The 19,482-nt window shown below is 37.4% G+C and overlaps 2 protein-coding genes across 3 annotated transcripts; one reads left to right on the top strand and one right to left on the bottom strand.

The window, feature by feature from the left end:
* The first annotated feature begins 11,772 nt into the window (after nucleotides 1–11,772).
* Nucleotides 11,773–14,097, top strand: LOC145086585 (uncharacterized). 2 transcript variants are annotated; one of them, XM_079024400.1, is made up of 5 exons: nucleotides 11,773–11,990; nucleotides 12,150–12,266; nucleotides 12,571–12,677; nucleotides 12,778–12,838; nucleotides 13,416–14,097. In XM_079024400.1, exons 2-5 carry the CDS (start codon nucleotides 12,230–12,232, stop codon nucleotides 13,727–13,729), a joined length of 519 nt encoding a protein of 172 aa, XP_078880526.1. In that variant the 5' UTR covers nucleotides 11,773–11,990; nucleotides 12,150–12,229; the 3' UTR covers nucleotides 13,730–14,097. The 2 variants fall into 2 exon arrangements, with proteins under 2 accessions (XP_078880526.1, XP_078880525.1); XM_079024399.1 differs by having other exon boundaries at nucleotides 11,774–11,990; nucleotides 12,146–12,266.
* A 159-nt stretch (nucleotides 14,098–14,256) lies between these two features.
* Nucleotides 14,257–15,905, bottom strand: FIB4 (Plastid-lipid associated protein PAP / fibrillin family protein). Its single transcript, XM_079024398.1, has 4 exons — nucleotides 15,431–15,905; nucleotides 14,906–15,142; nucleotides 14,646–14,772; nucleotides 14,257–14,565 (listed from the first exon to the last, which is right to left on the bottom strand). The coding sequence occupies exons 1-4, from the start codon at nucleotides 15,695–15,697 to the stop codon at nucleotides 14,351–14,353; spliced, it is 846 nt and encodes a 281-aa protein (XP_078880524.1). The 5' UTR covers nucleotides 15,698–15,905; the 3' UTR covers nucleotides 14,257–14,350.
* Between the last annotated feature and the right edge of the window lie 3,577 nt (nucleotides 15,906–19,482).

The following is a 19,482-nucleotide window of genomic DNA, read 5'->3' as shown; positions in this document are numbered from 1 at the left end:
CTTAAGGTAACGGTATTTCACCGGCAATTTACACTGTATGTTGGTAATTCATTTTCAGAGTCACTCTATTTTGACCTTACAAGACTTATCTTTCATTTGATACTGTCTGGGGTCTGTTTTCTCTGTTTTGACCTTACAAGACGTATCTTTCATTTGATACTGTCGGGGGTCTGTTTCTCACTGTTTTAGACCTTACCAGCTGTACCTTTCATTTGGTACCTTCTGGGGTCTGAGTCTCTACTTATTAGACTGAACCAGGCGTTTCGTTTGTTCGATACTCTCCTGGAGTCTATGATTCCTTGCCTTAGTCAGCAGTCCTCACTGTTGAGGCATATGTTATTCCCTGATGTCGTTTGCTTTCCTCAATAATCAAATTCAGTATTTTGATAATGATAGAAATTTAGGGAAAATGACTTTTTACCACATAAGACTGACCAGTCTTGGTAGAAGGCTGCTTTATTAAAGAAAATATAGGATTTTCTGGAAAGAACTCTAATACACAGTAAACACTTAAACTACTACTTAATAAAGTTATTTGAATAAAAGTCACTAAATACTTATGAACTCACCAGCATTTGTAAAAATGCTGATACTCGCTTTTCAAATAACTTGTATTCTCAGGTTAGCATTAGACAGGTACATCCCAGGAGCTGTTGATGAAGATAGCTCAGCACCACGCCGTATTCATTCTATTATCTGTATTACTTTGTTGTACTGTAATGTAATCGATGTAAAACTATTACTATTAATGTAATGTTTTGTTGTACTTTGATTACTATAATGCATGTGTTGTGATACTTGACATGACGTCATCCACCCCAGAACGTTTTCGCCGTTCCGGTTTTGGGGTGTGACATTGTTGCTCTAGAAAAAGCTGATGAAGAAGTTGGATAGCTTAATAGCTTCCAAGAAGGTATTCCTCTGTGTCCTCAATCAGTTACTGCCATTGGCATCCATTGTGATAGTGTGGTTCTTCTTACTAGAGCCCAAAGTCACATATATAATGGCAAGTCGATACACATTAGGCGCAAACATATTACAATAAGAGACTTGCTGGAGAATGGAATCATTTCCATTAGTAACATAAAGTCAAAGGAAAATATAGTTGATCCTTTGACAAAAGGCCTTAGTAGAGAGCAAGTTCTCTTCACATCGAGGGGAATGGGCTTAAAGCAAACACAATGAGTCACCACCTTGAGGAAACTTAACCTAGCAACATTGGAGATCCCATGGTCTAGGTTCAATAGGACAACTAGATTCGGGAAGACTCAAAGAAACACTAACATAAAGGTATGCTCACTCCTGTGATATTTATTTTGTGTCTTTTCGTAAATGATATAGGGATGGATTCTTTATTCTTAATAATGATGATAGCTTTTATAGTGGAATAGTACAGATTGTTCCAGATTAGCATTACTTATGTGAGATGGATGTGAGGTCATATTTTTGGGAGCTAATATGGCTAAGCTCTCTAAAGTCTCATGAAGAAAGGATTATTCACGCTCGAAAAGAACACAATGGTATGAAATGAACCATGTTTGGATATGATATGTGTGATACCTCTTGTCCTGATTCTACTATACAAAGTTGTTAGCTCAAGACTTTAGTTCACTACCCACAAAGTAGATCCAAGTAGTACTCACTATGAAAGGTTAATGTTTTACTATACCTATTCAGATGCATGACACATCTTACTTCCCTTATTTGAATATCAAAGTTCACTTATTTTTTATTCAATTGTGGGGTATTCTTGTAGTTTGAATAGAAAATGTGGGGTATTGTTGGAACTTTGCTCTACAAAATTACTATGTGGGACTTATCCCACATCGGTGGAAGAGAAAAACCTTTTCCCACATTATAAAGCTTGTCTCACTCATTTAAGAAAATGGATCAAGTAATGGGTTAAGCAATTTGGGTTTGGGTTGTGGTGTTGGACTAGTCAAATTGGGCTAGTAGTAGGCTTGGATTATTAAATATTAATGGTCAAAGATAGTGTAGCACCCGGTTCCTGGTACGTAAATCTTAATTGAGTATTTCCCTTCTTTTAGCCTTGGACTCGGCGAGTCATAGGTCCGACTCGCCGAGTGGATGCGGGACCTGGGACAAGTTTAAGTTGGCGACTCGGCGAGTCACAACTGTTGGATGAAACCCTAAGTTTCAGGGGTTTACACCCTATTTAAACGACTTAACTGCCCCAAGCCAGCCCCTATTCACCCTCAGAGCCCTGTATCTCTCTTTAGTCTTGCTTTCTTGTGAGTTTGAAGTGTTTTGTGGTGTATTGAAGTTTCTTTGAAGGAAAAGAAGAGGGAATCAAGAAGAGGAGAAGGAGGCCAAGCATCTCTGTGTCATTCCAACGTTTCCCCTAAGGTATAGCTCGTTTCCCCTCTGTTTTTAAGCTTATAGCTCCATAAAAGTCCTTTTTGAGCCATTTCCAAGATTGTGTATGCTTGAGGGTCAGTAATAAGTCGATTGGCCTCTAGATCTAGGCAAGATTGAGCTCCAGGAGCTCAGATCTGTTAGCTTTATGGCCCCATGTTGCTTGTTCACCGTAGATCTACCCTTTTGAGGCATTTTGAGCCCTAAAATCCATATTGGTGAATATCCACACGTAAAGTTGGAAACTTTACGTGTGATTCGTGTCCTAGAAGTCCAGATCTGTGAATGGCATGGACTGGAGTTGAGCAAATCTGTGTATTTAGTGGGTGCATGGCAACAACTCGGCGAGTCGTTCATGTGACTCGGCGAGTCTGTTCGCGAGTCTCCGAGTTTGTCCCCTTTTCGTAGTGTCGAGTGAGCAGCTAGTCACGGGGTGTGACTCAGTGAGTCGGAAGCTGAACTCATCTATGGAGGTACTCGGCGAGTCAATGCCCTGACTCGGCGAGTTCAAGGCAATCTCCTTAGATCAAGAACAGACTCGGCGAGTTGTTCATACAACTCGGCGAGTCGCAGCATAAGTGTTCATCGGATGAAGATGAACTCGACGAGTTGTTCATACAACTCGGCGAGTAGGATGAAGGACTTGAATATCAGTTTAGAAGGAGAACTCGTCGAGTCATCACCTAACTCGACGAGTAGGAACGGGATCCAGGACAATCGTTTGGGTGGTGACTCGGCGAGTTGGAAAGCCAACTCGGCGAGTCGGGACAACTGAAAGTTGACTGACTTTGACTTAGGGCATGGTCAGGGGTAAAATGGTCATTTTACCCAAAGGTCAGTGAGCAGTGTTTGATTGAGTATGTTGTGGGAATTGCAGCCGGAGGATTTCCGGAGCAGCAACAGCAGCAGTAGGCAGTCAGTTCCCGATCAGATCAGCAGCTACTTCGAGGTGAGTTACCTTCCAGTAGCGGTGGGTCTACGGCCACAATGCCGGCCCACCAGTAGGAGTTGTATGTTAGATAGTTGTCTTTGTGATATCATCTAGGTTTGCTACTACCTGATATGTTGTATGCTGGCATGATATGTATATGTGATAGTTATAGAGTTCGGTTGTTAGGACCGAAGGGTAGGTCGGACACCCCAGATATGTCTGACAGTACGTGATGATATGATTGCATGCTGGCTTGTTATGTTAAATGAGGTAAAGGTAGTGAGAGGGGACTAGTCCCCGAGGATCGGTTGTTAGGACCGATGGGTAGTCAGCACCCCAGAATGGCTTGACACGGGTAGTCAGCACCCCAGAATGGCTTGACATGGGTAGTCAGCACCCCAGAATGGTTGGACACGGGTAGGACGGCACCCCAGAACGGCCGTACCGGGTAGTCAGGCACCCCAGAATAGCCTGGCAGTATGTATGTTACGTGTTTGTATGGTATGTGGTACGATGGGGGAACTCACTAAGCTTTGTGCATACGGTTTTCAGTTTTGGTTTCAGGTACCTCCTCAGCTAGGAGAAAGGAGCCGGCGTGGTAGCAGCATGTCACACACACACACTCTTCGGTTTCCGCATTTACGAGCTTCACTGGGATTTGTACTCTGATATTTTGATTGGGTGTATGAATTGGCTTTTAGACATGGTTCACTTTGTGTTATGGTTTGATCAAACAATGTTTTTAGTTATTAATATTTTCTAAAGTAATGTTTTAAAACAAAATTTTTGGTCGTGAAAATTGGGTCGTTACAGATAGGGCCTTGGGGCTTGGGGCTCTTGGTCTCTTGACTAAATAATATTTTTTTATATGTAATCCAATATTAATTAGTCATTTATTAATTTTTATTTATTTAGTATAAAACAAATTTTGTTAAATAAAGGATTAACTGCAGTCAGTTTTTTAGCAATTAATTTCAGTTGGTGGTTTACAACCACTATTGCAAGCCTATAAATGAAGGATTTCAGACAGAATTTGAGGGTTAATGAAACACTCAAACTTTCTCTCAAAATCTTTCTTGTATCAAAGGGATCATGGTGAATTTTGAAAAATTCAAGATCTGTTCTTGAATTGGTTGTTATATCCTCAAGAAAAACCCATTCCAGGGAAATTTCTATCTTAGGACACTACAAAAGCAAGCCTCAATCTGTACAATTTCGAGATTATATTTTCTGTCTAGTCAACATTCAAGTATGTTTTCTGCAATCTAATTCTTGTATATTACATATATTAATTTTTTTTGTTTTATTTCTATTGGTTTTGTTGATTGTATACTTCTATTGTAACATGTATATGGAACAATCCTTGCTTTAAGAGTCCATCAAGGAGGATCCTTGATTGTCTTCAACTTAGTAAAATTTAGGGAGGATCTCACCTGAGGAATCAATTGGAAATGAATCCTACTTGAAAAATAACTTTTTCTTGCAATATGATAGTGCTACAAGTCTTGCATATTTTCTAGGGAGTATCCCAACTCGAGATAACATGTCAATGTTATAAACCTTAGGAATCATCTGGGGAAGATCCCAACTTGAGATATCTTGTTAATGTTATAAACCTTGTGTATTTTCTAGGGAAGATCCCAACTTGAGATAACATGTCAATGTTATGAACCTTGTGTATTTTTTGGGGAAGATCCCAACTTGCGATAACATGTCAATGTTATAAACCTTAAGAATCATCTGGGGAAGATCCCAACTTAAGATAACATGTCATTTTTATAAACCTTATATTTTAACTTTATTATCTTAACTTATGTTCAGAAATAAGAGCCTTGCCAAGTCACTGCAATGTGAAATGATCCCCTTACTCACATCCCATGGTTAGATAACGTACGTCCAAGCGAGGTGTAGAAACCTTCCATTGTAAGACAGAGGTAATTAACTCTTTAACCCTTAGAAGGGATTAAGTACCCTTATTGGTAGGAGAGATGACCAATCTCTATTCTTAGTTGTGTTGAGAATTATAGAACATTGTCTTTATGGGATTCTTAAGTAACAGGGTCCTCAAGTGTCAAGATCCTTGGATGTCAGGATCCTTCGATCTTCATGTCTCAAGGTCCTTGTTGTTGGATTAGGTGTCTAAGCCCATAACTATAATTGTTATAAACTTCAATTGATAGTATCACGGTCCTTTTGGGTTGCCTTCAAACCTAGCAATTAAATAGGATGACTGTCAGAGAGAGAAGAATGATTTATTAATTTATTACTTGGTTAATAAATTAATTAGAAATCAAAATAAATGATTTATTAATGTATTATGGAAATAATATATTAATAAGAAATCATATTGTTTAATTAATATTTAATCAGAAATTAATTTGGAATAAATTTTGGGGTTAAAGGAATTAATTAAAAGTGTAGGGATTAAAAGTGACAATGCTCAATAGTCGAGCATTGGGCAATTCTACAACCTCCCTAAAGAGGGGGAATGATTTCTAGACGATCTCTGGGGGTTTCTTGGGCTCTAAGGGTGCATTGGATGTCTTAGGGAGGAAGTTAAGGGATTGGGTTATCTTAGCGATACTTGCCTTATCCAATACCTTCCTAGCACCTATATAAACCCTCCTTAGGGTTGAACTTTGGGGATACCTCATTTTGAAGTGCCTTGGCTGGAATTCTTCTCTATTCCTTCTCTTTCTGTAGTTTTCCTTGGTTGCTACGTTTGTTTGTGAACCATTAGAGGCGCGACACTTGTGGCGCTTGCTACCAAAAAGTCTTTCAAGCAAGGATTCATGATTGTTTACAATAACAAAATTAAAGGTATGTATCCTAACCCTAGTTTATTATTAATTTCAGAAATTACATGTGCCTCCTAGGGTTTCTAGTGTTTGTGTTCAATGCTTGCATTTCCAATAGACAAAACATAGATCCAACAAATTAGGGTTGCATGCACACATAGGAATTGTTTGTTATCCTTAAGACCCGTCACTTGTGTGTCAGGATCCTCAAGTCCCTGCACAACAAGCATTAGCTAGGGGTGGGCATTAGTTTAGCTAACGCCCCTTCGATGCTTAGTTAGTAATGGTATTTGAAGAGAGAAAATAGTAATAAAAATAAAGGGTAAAAGGTAAAGAGTATGTGTACCTTGAGTGTGTTGGAAAATGACTAATATTACCTACATGAAATAAGCTTTAAGATGTATAACATTCCAGTATCTTGGCAATACATCTCCATAAAGGGGAGCTAGCCAATATGCCCCCTTTCCTGCTTCAGCATCTATGAGATATGGTCCTTCCCATTTAGGTGCCAGTTTACCTGCACTAGGATCCTTGGTACTTTAGAATGTTTTCCTTAATACCATGTCTCCTATCTGGAATCTTCTAACTTTTATATTCTTGTTGTATTCCTTGGTGATTCTCTGTTGATGAGCAGTGATGCAGATCTTGGCAAGATCCCTGGGTTCATCAATAGTATCAAGATCCTAGGCCAGGATCCTGTCGTTGTTTTCTTGACTTTGAAGTTGGTATCTTGCTGTTGGGATCACTACTTTATTAAGGATCATCGATTTTGCTCCGAACACTAGGGAATATGGGGTTTGGATTGTGGCTAGTTTGGAAGTGGTCATATCTGCCCATAGGACGAAAAGGAAGTTCTTCTGCCCATTTTCCTTTCTTTTCATCTAACCTTTTCTTCAAGTTATTAACTATGATTTTGTTGCTAGATTCTGCTTGATCGTTGGCTTGAGGGTGAACAGGAGTGTACATTATCATTTTGATTCCCCAACTCGTGCAAAAGTGTGCAAAAGTCTCTTGTCCTTTTGCTTATGAACCGGGATCCGTTTTCGCATATGATTTCGGTAAGGATCCCGAACCTGATTAAGATATTGCATTTAATTAATGAGACTACCTCTTTGTCTTTTACCTGAACAAAAGCTTTGGCTTCTATCCACTTCGATAAGTAGTCGGTCATCACTAGCATGATGACTTTTCCTCTAGGAGTTACCGACAATTTTCCTACTATATCCATTCCCCACTTCATGAATGGCCAAGGGGAGATAAGATGATGTAGAGGTTCTGCTGGTTGATGTAGGATGTTGTTATGTCTTTGACAAGCATCACAATTTGGAGCATGTAATAAGGAATTTTCTTCATGGTTGGCCAATAGTATCCCGTTCTCAACACTTTGGAGCATAAGGATCTACCCCCAGTGTAATTTCTGCAGTCTCCTTCATGTATGTCCTTTAGAACTTCTGCGGCTTCATGATCTTCTAAGCATCTAAGGTATGGACATGCCATAGACTTTTTATATAATTTACCTTGGATTACTACAAACCTTGGGACCCTTGTTCTGAATGATATGTCACTTTTTTCCTCTTTTGGGATTATGGCATTCTGGAGGTATTCCATAATAGGTTGGACCCAAGATCTTCATGTTGGAGAAGGATCATTGATGTTAGGATTCTGATAAAGTAGTTGAAGAGCGGGGTCTTCAATTGTAGCGACATTGGTAGTTTCCTCGTTATCGTCGGGATCCTTCAGTCTTTTGGCAGGATCCTCAATAAACATGTGGATTATCAGGATCCTGGTTTCTGGAAGGATCTTAAGAGAAGATCCTAGACTGGCTAAAACATCTGCTTCAACATTGTCTTCTCTAGGAACTTGGTTTAGGCTAAATGCTTCGAATTCTGAGGCTAAATTTTTTAGGATCTAGAGATATATTGCTAGTCTTTCTCCTTTTAGTTCATATGATCCATTAAAATGGTTATTCAATAATAAAGAATCGACGAATACCTGAAGATCCTTGGCTAACTGCAATCCCATGATTAATGCCTCATATTCTTCCTCATTATTGGTTGCTTTGAACTCATAACTGATTGCCTGAAGTAGGATGTCCCCCTGTAGCGATTTTAGTATGATCCCTAGTTCTATTCCTCTTTGGTTTGATGCTCCATCTGTGAATAGTGTCCATCTTCCCATGTTTTCTTCTTCTATAAGTTTTTTGGCTTCTATTTCTACTTCAGCTTGCCGATCATCACTAAATTCAGGCACAAATTATGCCAATTCTTGAGAATGTTTAGTGAATCTTGACTCATAATTTATGTCATATGTGATTAGTTTCACGGACCACTTTTCCATCCTTCCTGATATTTCTAGTTTTCTCATAACATTCTTAATGGGATAGTTAGTTCTTACATTTATAGGATGCGTTTCAAAATAGTGTCTTAATTTAGTAGAAGCACTTACTAATGCAAGTATGAGTTTTTCAAGGTTGGAGTACCTGGTCTCAAGATCCAAGAGACTTTTACTTACATAGTAGATTGGATGTTGGTCCCCGTTAAGATCCTTAGCTAAGACTGCACTCACCGCGTTTGAGGATATTGAAAGGTAGATAATAAGTGGTTCCCCATCTAATGGTTTTACCAATAGGGGTTTTGAACTTAAATATTTTTAAGTTCTTGGAAAGCATCTCTATGTTCCTTGCTCCGCTCGAACCTTTTGTTCTTCTTGAAGATGTCATAGAAAGTCTTGCATCTTTATGAGGATCTTGAGATGATCCTGTTTAGTGCTGCCACTCTTCCTGTTAGTCTTTGAATATCTTTTGTCAAGGATGGTGATCTTAGATCGAGGATGACCTTGATTTGCTCCGGGCTTGCTTCAATTCCCCTTTTGGTCACCATGTATCCAAGGAACTTTCCCGATCTCATTCCAAAGTGGCACTTGGAGGTTTTCAACTTCATGTTATATTCGTCCAGTATGTCGAAGGCTTCTTCAAGATCCTTGAGGTGATCTTCAACTTTCTTAGACTTAACCACCAAGTCATCGATGCACACTTCCATGGTGTCCCTTAGTTTCTCTTTGAACATCTTGTTGACTAGTCTTTGGTATGTTGCACCTATATTTTTAAGATCAAATGCCATGACTGTATAACAATAGATACCTAGTGGATTTATGAATGTAGTATTCTCTTCATCGAATGGTTCCATCTAGATCTGTTGGAATCTTGTTGATGCATCCATGAATATTAACAATTCATGACTCTTTGTCGCATCTATCATGGAGTCTATGTGTGGTAGAGGGAAAGAATCCTTGGGACAAGCCTTTATAAGATCCATGTAGTCTACAAACATTCTCCACTTACCATTCTTCTTTTGTACCACGACTACATTAGCTAGCCACCTTAGGAATTCCACCTCCTTGATCATTCTTGTTTTAAGAAGTATTTCTACTTCTTCTTGCATAACTTGGTTTCTCTCTGATGCAAATTTCCTTCTCTATTGGTGTATTAGTCTGAAAGATGGATTAATGTTAAGTTTATGGGTTATTATAGTTTTTTATATACCTATCATGTCGTTTGTGCTTCCATGCAAATGTCTTGCTTCTAGCTTTGAGGAACTTTATTAGATCGTGTTCGATTTGTTCAGGCATTGAGGATCCTATGAGAATTTTGGCTTAAGGATCCTTAAGGTTTAGGGGCACTTCCTTTACATCTTGATCTCTTGTTTCTAGCACATATCGTGCCCATGCTTTAATTGTTATGCTTGTCATGGTATTGTTGAAGATTTCATCGAATTCTTGTAGCATTCTTTGGATTCTTGTTGATCTCCTGTGATCTTCACTGTCCCCCATGGGGTGTGTGTCTTCACACACTGATGATATGTCAATGGGACAGCCTTCATTTAGTGGATCCATGGTCTACCTAGTATAACATTATAAGAGGATAATGTATCAATTACACAAAAACGTTGCATAGAGTTTACCCCCTTTATGTAGATAGGTAGCTTCATCTCGCCGACTGTGTGTTTGGTTTCGACACTGAATCCAATTAGCACTGAGGATCTTCTAACTATTTTGGACTCCGGGATGTTCATTTTTTTAACACGTCCTGGAGTATAATGTTGACTGAGGATCCTCCATCATCAAGGATCCTTCTGACGAAATGGTTGGCAATGTAAAGAGTGATCACCAATCCGTCGTGGTGAGGATCCTAGATGTCTTGTCTATTTGCTTCGTCAAAGGTGATCTCTTTCTCGTTTGTGATTGATGTATTCTTCTGTGGCCCTTCTTATTTTTCTATTTTTGACACCTTGGTGTGCCTCTTTGCTGCAAAATAAGAGGTACCAAAAATGCCAAATCCTCCGGAGATCACATTGATTACCTTTGCGTCAGCAGAAGGGGATCATGGTTTGTCGAGGGTCTTCTAAGGATCCTGATTTTTTTCTTTGGATCTCTCATTTCTTCTTCCAAGGTTTTATTTGAGGTATCTTTTGCCTAAGAGGTAGTTGATCTCCTTCCTAATAGCTATGCAGTCCTCTGTGATATGAAAAAAGTCTTCATGGTAAGCACACCATTTGGATTTGTCTTTCCAAATGACGGATTTTTCTCCCTTTCTTGGCCATCTTACTTTGTCTCCAAGATCTTGCATATCAAATATTATAGCTGAAATATCCACAGAAAAGAAATAGTCAGTAATCTTAGGAAAGTCTTCTTCCTCTCCTTCATCTTCAAGGGAATTAACCCTATGATGATCAAGTTTGGAATATGGTTTTGACTTATATGATTTTAGAGGAGAAATATAATGTGATTGACCAAAAGTCTAAGGTTACATCAAGAATGGAAATGTTAGTTGAGTTGAATCACAAGATGAAAATAATTTTTTTGCAATGTGTATAAGAGGAGGTACTTACCATGAAATATTATTAATTTCGGGTCTATAAATCCCAAGAGTTACAAATGTTGACACTTTGTCTAACTAGAAAGAAAACACATAGCACAAGGGTTACGGAAGCCGTGGTAACTGATGTGATAAAATTAGTGTTCAGTGAATGGCTCGAAATCATAAAGTTGATTCAAAACTACAAGGGGCTAATTTACAATGAGCTAAGAAGTGTGTTGTCATCATATCTTATAGTCAAAGTGTGCAATATGGACATAATTCCTCCAGAAGCATTTGTTACAATTCTTGAAGGTACTCTTTGAAGCCGAGTGATATGGCCTTGTTTGGGTTGCTGGAAATCAACCATCTATATGTTTGAACGAATTATCCGGCTCAATATTAGGAGCCAATATTCGGTTCTTAAATAAATGTGTCCTTGTTCGGTAGAGTAACTTATTAATTATCATATGTACGTCATAAATATATATATCACAACCATTAAATTATGTACTTTTGTATTCAATAGATGTCTGACAAAGGACAATAACATCATAAATTTCATCATATTTAAGCGTACACCATTGATTGTGCAACAGACTGCATTTTGTACGGAGGGTTTCTGTTGAAAAGGTATTTGATATTGACCATGCACACCAATGTTACATAGATACTACATTTTTTTTAATATATACTTTAACCGGACAAAAATGTAAATATAAAATCGTAGCTTTCGGTCATTATTGAATTAAATAAACCATATGTCCCAAATTTTGTTGGCTTCCTTAAATTGTGGAAACCACCAATGGTTCGTACCAATTCACATCCTTAACAAAGCATTTCCGAGCATTCCTGTTAAACTGTTTTATTTAATTTTTACCTAAAATTAATAAAAACTCTCTAAATATACGTTTTAATCTTCAAATTTTACCTTACGTATTTGGTGTCTGGTCGTGGGTATTCTTTTCATTCCAAAGGTCTCACAAATGCTTGTTCCCCAGGATCATGTGGGGCGAGAGTTTCCATATTTGATGTGAGTTTGTATATTTATATATGTATATGTATGTGTATACGTATACGTATTAGTAGATATATTGGTATATGTATGTGTATATGTATTTCTCCAAATTTGTTTTTGGAAATTGATTGGGATGTCTAACATTAGGTGTTAATTTTATGTTGTTGAAGATAGGAAGCTCCATATGATCCGGCTAACAAGCAGTACCAGCCATACGATACAATTATCTTGTTTATTATTTCCATTCGCCCAGGATGAAAGGTTTATTCAGAGGCCTACGTTGCATATTTGGTAATTTACATGCATTTTTGTCATTGTATTTCTTTAATAATGATTGGGAAGAGGAAATCATGACATGCATGGTATGAAATGAAGAAAAATGTTTTCTTTTGTCTAATAGAATAGAATGGATTAGACTTGTAATATGAAAATTGATTCCATTCTTACGCATACATGCCAACGAAATATAATCATGGAATGTAAATGACTTATTCAATTAATGTGTTTCATTTCATTCATTTGTTATTCCATTGCTTTCAACCAAACAAACATTTATTAAATTATGGATTTAATGAATCAATTTGATGTCTTATAGACACAGATGATGAAAAAGAGCCAGAAATTCAGATTGGTAATCCCACGGATGTTAAACACGTCGCACATATTGGATGTGATGGTCCTTCTACCCCGGCGCCTAGTTGGGTTAGTATGCCCCATTATGGCATTACACAATTTCTTTGTTCTTTTTTTCCTATTTTTGTCTTTGTTTTCATGTTATAGTTTGACGATCGAGTTATTACAGATGAACGAGTTTCAAAGTGGTTCCGATTCTCAATCCGGTGACAAAAACGCTGGATCAAAAGGTAAAAATCAGAAAATTTGTGAATTTTTTGTTTAATGTTATGTGTTTATAACTGTGAGATGTGAAATTCTTGATTTTTCTCCACCAAAGTCTCCTTAGAGACATAGAGGAGTCTAGAGGAGACTTCAACATGTATGAATATAGATTAGACCGTGTCTAGTTGGGACTCTTTTATGTCTCATGAGAGGGAAGTTTGATTAGATCAAACTAGACATAAATAAATTGAGTTTTTTAGAATGCTAGAGACTAGCTTAGCTCTGATACCATGTGGGATATATGTATGATCCTTAATTTTTGTTTTCTTCTAAAAAAGGCCCTTATGAAAGAGCCAAAATAAATAAATAACATATATAGAGTTGGATTAGAATATGTTGAGTCAATGTGGGACCCAAGGATTCTCTTTGAGACGGAGGCTCGATTAGATTAGACTAAACACATGTTGAGTCCCTGATGATACTACACCCTCTTCAAATATCATGCAAGATACCTACATCGAGTTCTTGATTTTTTCTCCAAAACAGTCATTAAAAAAAAAAGTCTTGTAATGTGAGACCTAACAGTTTTTGTGTGAATTCAAGATCTTGGGGCCGCCACTCCTTCACCTAGCCGCCCATCAAAGACAAGGCAATCCAAGCGGCAACCAACTAGTTCCTCCCTGGGGACCAGCGACTCATCTGAAAATCCCAATCACAAGCCAAGAAAGAGCAAGACAAGTAATAGTGATACCAAAAAGATCAAGAGCTCAATTCTTGGGTCAGACTCACAAGCACAAGAACAAAGTGGGAAAAAAACCCGAAAGAAGAAAGGTGAATCAACAAGATCTTCCAAAACCAAAAACAAAGATGCAGATTCTGGATGTAGTGATGGGGTGTGCAAAAAACCAGTCGATTGAAATCCATCTTTTCATCGGTGAACTTTTATTTAAATGAACCTTTAACCACTTTTTATCGCATTATGTGACCAACAACTTATTTATGAAAGTCTAGATCGTACTTAGAATGATTTGTATAATTGAACATATGCACCCATGAGATTTCAAACCTTTCTTAATTGGAGAAAACCATGATGCTAACAGCTAACATAAGTGTTAGCATTATATGTATACTTGTATAGTATAGGGACTTGTTTTATCATTTTCCCTTTCTTAGCTTAGTTATATATTGTTGTTTTTTCCCTTCTAATCAATATATTTAAAGAAACTTTTGGCACCATCCTCTTTCTCACAATCAATCAATGAATTAAACATATCTTCAATCATAACATGGTATCAGAGCTTATTCATGGGCTCAACACACATCATGATCTCATGAGATATGTTGGGTCCAATATCAGCTAATCATCGTCGCATCCACCATTATATATGTTGGACTTTGGAGTATTCGATCCGGCTCTTTTGGAGAGAAAATCTATGGCTCCACATTTTTAATATTAAACACTCTGAATATATTGTATTTCACTATTTTGTGCCATAAATCACAGTATAAAGTTTGTATAGACAAAATGTATAAACTATTTATGCAACCACAAACACTCTAAGTTCACCCCTATCACCTCTTGTAACACGAAGATCCGAATCAAGGTAAGTAACTTCAAAATCACCACTTCCTCTATTGGTCGATGGCCTAAATTGTTCGGGTAGCTGGGGTACCTCGAGTGGAGGCAGCTGTGATAAATTTCCTGTCGTCTTTACGGTTGTTTTCTCGAACATGATTTTAATCGTAGAAGATCCTATCAACAACATACAAATTATCAGAAACTACACAAAATACGTTCTAAAATTAGATACATCTAATTTCAAGATGACCCACCTATGATCTCAAATCTATGGGCTAATGTAGCAGTGACTTCTACTGGTTCAAGTGGCCATGGAGCACCAAGTTGAAGCTCAACTATGTTATCGAAATCTTTACTCAAGGTATCAATACGTTGAAATACCTATTTTCAAAACATGAAAACTATATGAATTTCATATTTCTTGATATCAAAAGAATGAAGAATTGAACACCATGGTTCTTGTTTCATGTAAGAGTATTTACAAAAGAAGAAAGTTAGGGTATGCTAGCGATACCTGGCCAAGAGTTATCGGAAGTAGCCTGCCTAGTGACGGACCAGGGCGGCTTCCGCCTAGGGTTCTAGAGGAGAATGCACTGCTGTATATAAGTTTCCATTTTCCTTGAAGTTTGTCAAGATCAGCTGTGAGATCAACAGGTCCTCCAACTTTTTCGATTTCTTTCGCTGCAGAATCTGCCTTCTTCAAATCATCTTCACTTGCAGCAAGCCCTCTGTTAAGCCCAGAAACAGAACTCTGCCATGGATAATTTCTTTAAACATTAAGATACATACAGACTGTGATCAAATAGTCATGATTCGGTACTTGTTAAGATATCATAAGTTCAACATTTAGTGAGATTTTAGCCAAGATTGTTCGAGAAAGCAAACAAACTCGATAAGTTAACCAACAAGCAAGAATCAAGAAACGAGATGAATTTGTATACAGAAATAAACCAGTGGAGATGAAGAAACATCGAAATTCGAACTTGAAACATGATAGATAGCGAGGAAAAAGGTAAATTAAGAAACAATAATTCGTTACCAGTAATTTAAGCTTCAAAGACTTGAGTGTATCGCCCTTCGTTAGATCGGGAACTTCGGGAAGATCAAACCCGGGAAACGACGGTGTTGTTGAGTCCGAAGTGGGAACTTTTTCGTCGATGGAGGCCAAGAGAATGAGGGGTCTTCTTCTTTTGGGAAAGAGGATATGGCTATGCTTGAAACCAACGACCTTGTTTAGAGTTGGGAAAGCAGATTGTGGGCAAGCATTGGAAGATGTAATTGTGGAGTGAATCAGCGAAGACGCCATGGTTAATCGGATTGAATGATTGATTGTGTTGGTGTTGGTGTTGGTACTTGGCGACAGGGAATCCGATGATCTGATTGGGTGGCTGATACTGTAGTTAAGTAGTTAACATGTTTTTACTCATTTGAAGTCCAAAATCATCCACCCAATTTGTTCTTCAAGCGTCGTACATTCACATCAGTCGACCTCTTTTGGTGGTCTAAAATCGTATCATATTGTGGCGAGTCGTAGCACATTAACCAACACATAAATGTTTATTGTTTGGAATTGATTATTTAAATCTAAAAAGTGTTTTTGACAAAAATGTTTATTGATTTATGGTTACAGAAAAATAAGTTTTTTTTTTTATTATTATTATTTTAAATATGTTTGAATTAAGTTTTATGGTTGTAAAAAAATATTAAATCAATAAATTGTTTTTTTTTAAAATATCATATATAATTTATAGATTATTAACTTATTTTAGAAGGTTCTAGGGTATGCATTTTTTTGGGGTTTTAGTCCAAATCCTGACTTTTTTGGCTTCGTGGTCCTTTTGACCATGTTTGTATGTAAATTTGGTCCCTCGTTAAATTGAAATGACTAGAATGCCCTTTTAATATATTTTTTTAATGTTTTTATTTAATTTAAATGAAAAAGAAAATAATTAATTAATTTGGGCCCACATCTCTCTCCCTCCTTCCCTCTCTCTCTCTCTCTCTCTCCTGGTTTGTGACCTCATCTGCAAAAATCGAACCCGTCTTCTTCACCATTGCTGATCATTCAGCTTCAAACATAAAATTAGTTCTAAAAACTCAGACCACAAGCTCGATCTCACACAAACATACACATACATTGATTCATCTATTTGCTCATACTCAAATCCAAATCTGCAAACAACTCTTCTCTTCTCCTGAAAATCTTCCATTCCTTAATTCAAGATCAGTTCCAACTTCCCCCATGTACACGAAAGAAACCTAATTTCCGACCGAAACCACCTTCTTCTTCCTCCACTGCCATTACCTATCCTCATCAGCAAACACACATCACTTGTCTCCTTAGTACCGAAGCCATGATCTCCACCACCATCTTCCTCGTTCTCGTCCTCAAACACATACAACAAAGAAGCATCAGAGCAATGAAAGTTGCGATGTTGAATATGGTGTTCCTCAACCCATCGATATTCCCTCTTCCTCCACTCACTCTATCATTTAATCAGAAAGAAATATCAATGAAGCTGACGACGAGATGGGAAAGGAATACCTCAAGAGAATTTATTTCTTTCCTCTGGAGGTGATACTGATATCCATCTTCGTGGTAGCTCATTAATTCATATAGTATGTTGATGTCTTGGCCTGGAATTGTGTTGCCTGTTAGGATCTAGAATTGGAATTGGAAACTAGATTGGGGTTAAATATGGAATCCTAATCCAGTTCACGAAGCTAACCCTAACGAGATTCACGAGAGGGGAAAATCAATCTGGAATCGGGCCTAAAAACAAATTGTCTTGGAGGTAGAGATTACAGAGGTTAAGTAGTGAGAAGATGTATGTAGGGAGTAGATTAGAGAGGGCATTGTAACGAAGACTAAGAGTAGTGAGTTGGGTCAAATTGTCGAGGGTGTTGCCGGGGAGTTTGTTGGAGAGACCCATTCCAGGGAAATGAAGTTCGATGACACGATTGGTTTTGTAGCGGTAGAAGACATCGAGCCATGTGAAAGGATTTTTCTTCAGGTCGGGTTTACCAACGATGAAGAGGGAGAAGAAAAGGATTACAGAGAAAAAGAAAGGATTTTTCTTCATCTTGGAGAGAGAGAGAGAGGGAGAACGAGAGAGAGAGAGAGAGAGAGAGAGAGAGATTATGTGCTTATGTGGGGCCCTATTTTTATTTTTTTATATATAAATACTTAAAGGAAAAAAAAAAAGAAAAATGGAAAATAAATATAATAAGGGCAATTTAGTCTTTTCAGTTTACCGAAGGACCAAAACCACAAGCAAACTACCTCAAAAGGACCACCAATCCAAAAAAAGTCATGGTTTGGACTAAAACCCCAAAAAATTGCATACCACAGGGACCATTTTTGCAATTTTGTCTTTTTTAAATGACAAAACTACAAATTTGGTCCCTGTGGTTTGTAAAAAACATTGAATAGGGTCCAAAAAGATTTCGACTTGCATGGAATGTCCAAAATCCAAACTTTTTCTTGGTTTTAATCCAAAAATTCAAAGATTCCCGTGGTTTTGGTCTTTGGAACACCTGAAATGACGGTTTTTCCTTTTTAAATTTTTTTTGTAATTTTTAATACTTTTTTTTTATTTTAAAAAATAAAAAATAACAACCCATCTCCTCTCTCTCTCTCTCTCTCACACACACACACATATAAGACTTTTTCTCCCAACATAATACTCATATCTTCTTCTCAATCTTCTTCTTCACAACCACCGTCATCTGTAAATCGTCCTCCTCAATCACCCAATCGACATTTCAAAATCACCTACGGATCAAGCTACCTTCGACTATGTCCTTCACAAGGTTTGAGGTCATAAATAGAAACTCAATCTCCATGATTTCTCCGTCAACAACCCTAACGAAACCATCATCGACCCTCTGTATGAGTTCTTACAATGGTGGAATAAACCCAGATCTTGGAATGACTTATCACCTGCACATCATGCTTCATTCATGAGTTCCTAATTCCAATAACTTACTTGTACCAGATTAAAGAGATCTGTTTTGATTTTGCGTTTCAGATTCTTGTTCATTGCCTCCACCGACGACAACAGTCAGCAGTGTTGTGTACTACTAAATCGTTGGCAGCTTTGCCTAGGGCTACCGTATCATCTCCGACTGGCTTCCTTTCTAATAATCTACCCCGGGGTGTTTCCATCAACCTATCGTCAACATCCGCTTTACTCAACCTCCTGATGATCGATCCAAACAAAGATCAATTTTTAGGAAATCGACCTGGTTAGCAATTGAGGAGTAATGATGCGGAAGTGGTGTTAGCCCTTTCTTAATTCCATCATCTTCATCTTTTTTGTTATCTTTACACACAGACACACACACACACAATGTGTGTGTGAGTTCCCTCCTGCTATTCAATCACAGAGTAAACTGACAGGTGCTTATGTATTTTTATCAACTATTGCTCTTCCAGTTTCTTGATCACGATAATGAATGGGTGGGACTCGTAGCAGGTGTCGAAGGTGGGTTAGAAGAATGAGGAGACGAAAGAGATAGAGGGGGGAAGGGGAGAGAAAAGGGAGGGTACCGTGGATGTGGTAGGTAGGATATATAATCCTTTTTATTTTATTATTATTTTAAAATTAAAATAGTGTTAAAGTAAATATAGAAAATATAAAATGGAAATTAAAATGGCATAAAAGTCTTTTTAGGTTTTTTAGGACCAAATTCACATAAAATTCTTGATTTTGGACTTTCCATGCAAGTTGGAAACTTTTTGGACCCTATCCAAAGTTTTTTACAAATCACAAGACTAAATTTGCAGTTATGTCTTTTTAAATCTTCCTTTTTTTACTTTTAAGAACCACTTTTCTTATATCTAAACATTATTTAATTTATTAGATTTAAAAAAAAAAAGAGAGAGAAAAAAACTAAGTCGATAAGTTATTTCGATAAGCAAACCTAAACATCATAGTTGTGGTTTTGTCTTGTCTATTTCATTTTTTATACAATGATATTGTTTTTATGATACTTTTGTCACTACTTTTTATATGTAAAGATATAATTTTGACTTTACTAGACATTTTATATACTTTTAGTTATGTATGCTAATATATTTAATATTAA

Source organism: Lactuca serriola, chromosome 2 (assembly GCF_051521515.1).
Source record: "Lactuca serriola cultivar US96UC23 chromosome 2, Lser_US96UC23_V15, whole genome shotgun sequence".
Lineage (NCBI taxonomy): Eukaryota > Viridiplantae > Streptophyta > Magnoliopsida > Asterales > Asteraceae > Lactuca > Lactuca serriola.
Note: the sequence above shows the minus strand (reverse complement) of the source record. Positions and strands in the feature narration are given on the sequence as shown.

Excerpts from the sequence above, each read along its gene's own strand:
- LOC145086585 (XM_079024400.1), top strand. The coding sequence starts at position 12,230 with ATGAAAGGTTTATTCAGAGGCCTACGTTGCATATTTG. Across the intron at positions 12,267-12,570 it reads AGGCCTACGTTGCATATTTG|ACACAGATGATGAAAAAGAG; the intron begins GTAATTTACATG and ends GATGTCTTATAG. Across the intron at positions 12,839-13,415 it reads CAAAAACGCTGGATCAAAAG|ATCTTGGGGCCGCCACTCCT; the intron begins GTAAAAATCAGA and ends TGTGAATTCAAG.
- FIB4 (XM_079024398.1), bottom strand. The coding sequence starts at position 15,697 with ATGGCGTCTTCGCTGATTCACTCCACAATTACATCTTCCAATGCTTGC. Across the intron at positions 15,143-15,430 it reads CTTTGAAGCTTAAATTACTG|AGTTCTGTTTCTGGGCTTAA; the intron begins GTAACGAATTAT and ends TATCCATGGCAG. Across the intron at positions 14,773-14,905 it reads TTCCGATAACTCTTGGCCAG|GTATTTCAACGTATTGATAC; the intron begins GTATCGCTAGCA and ends TTTTGAAAATAG.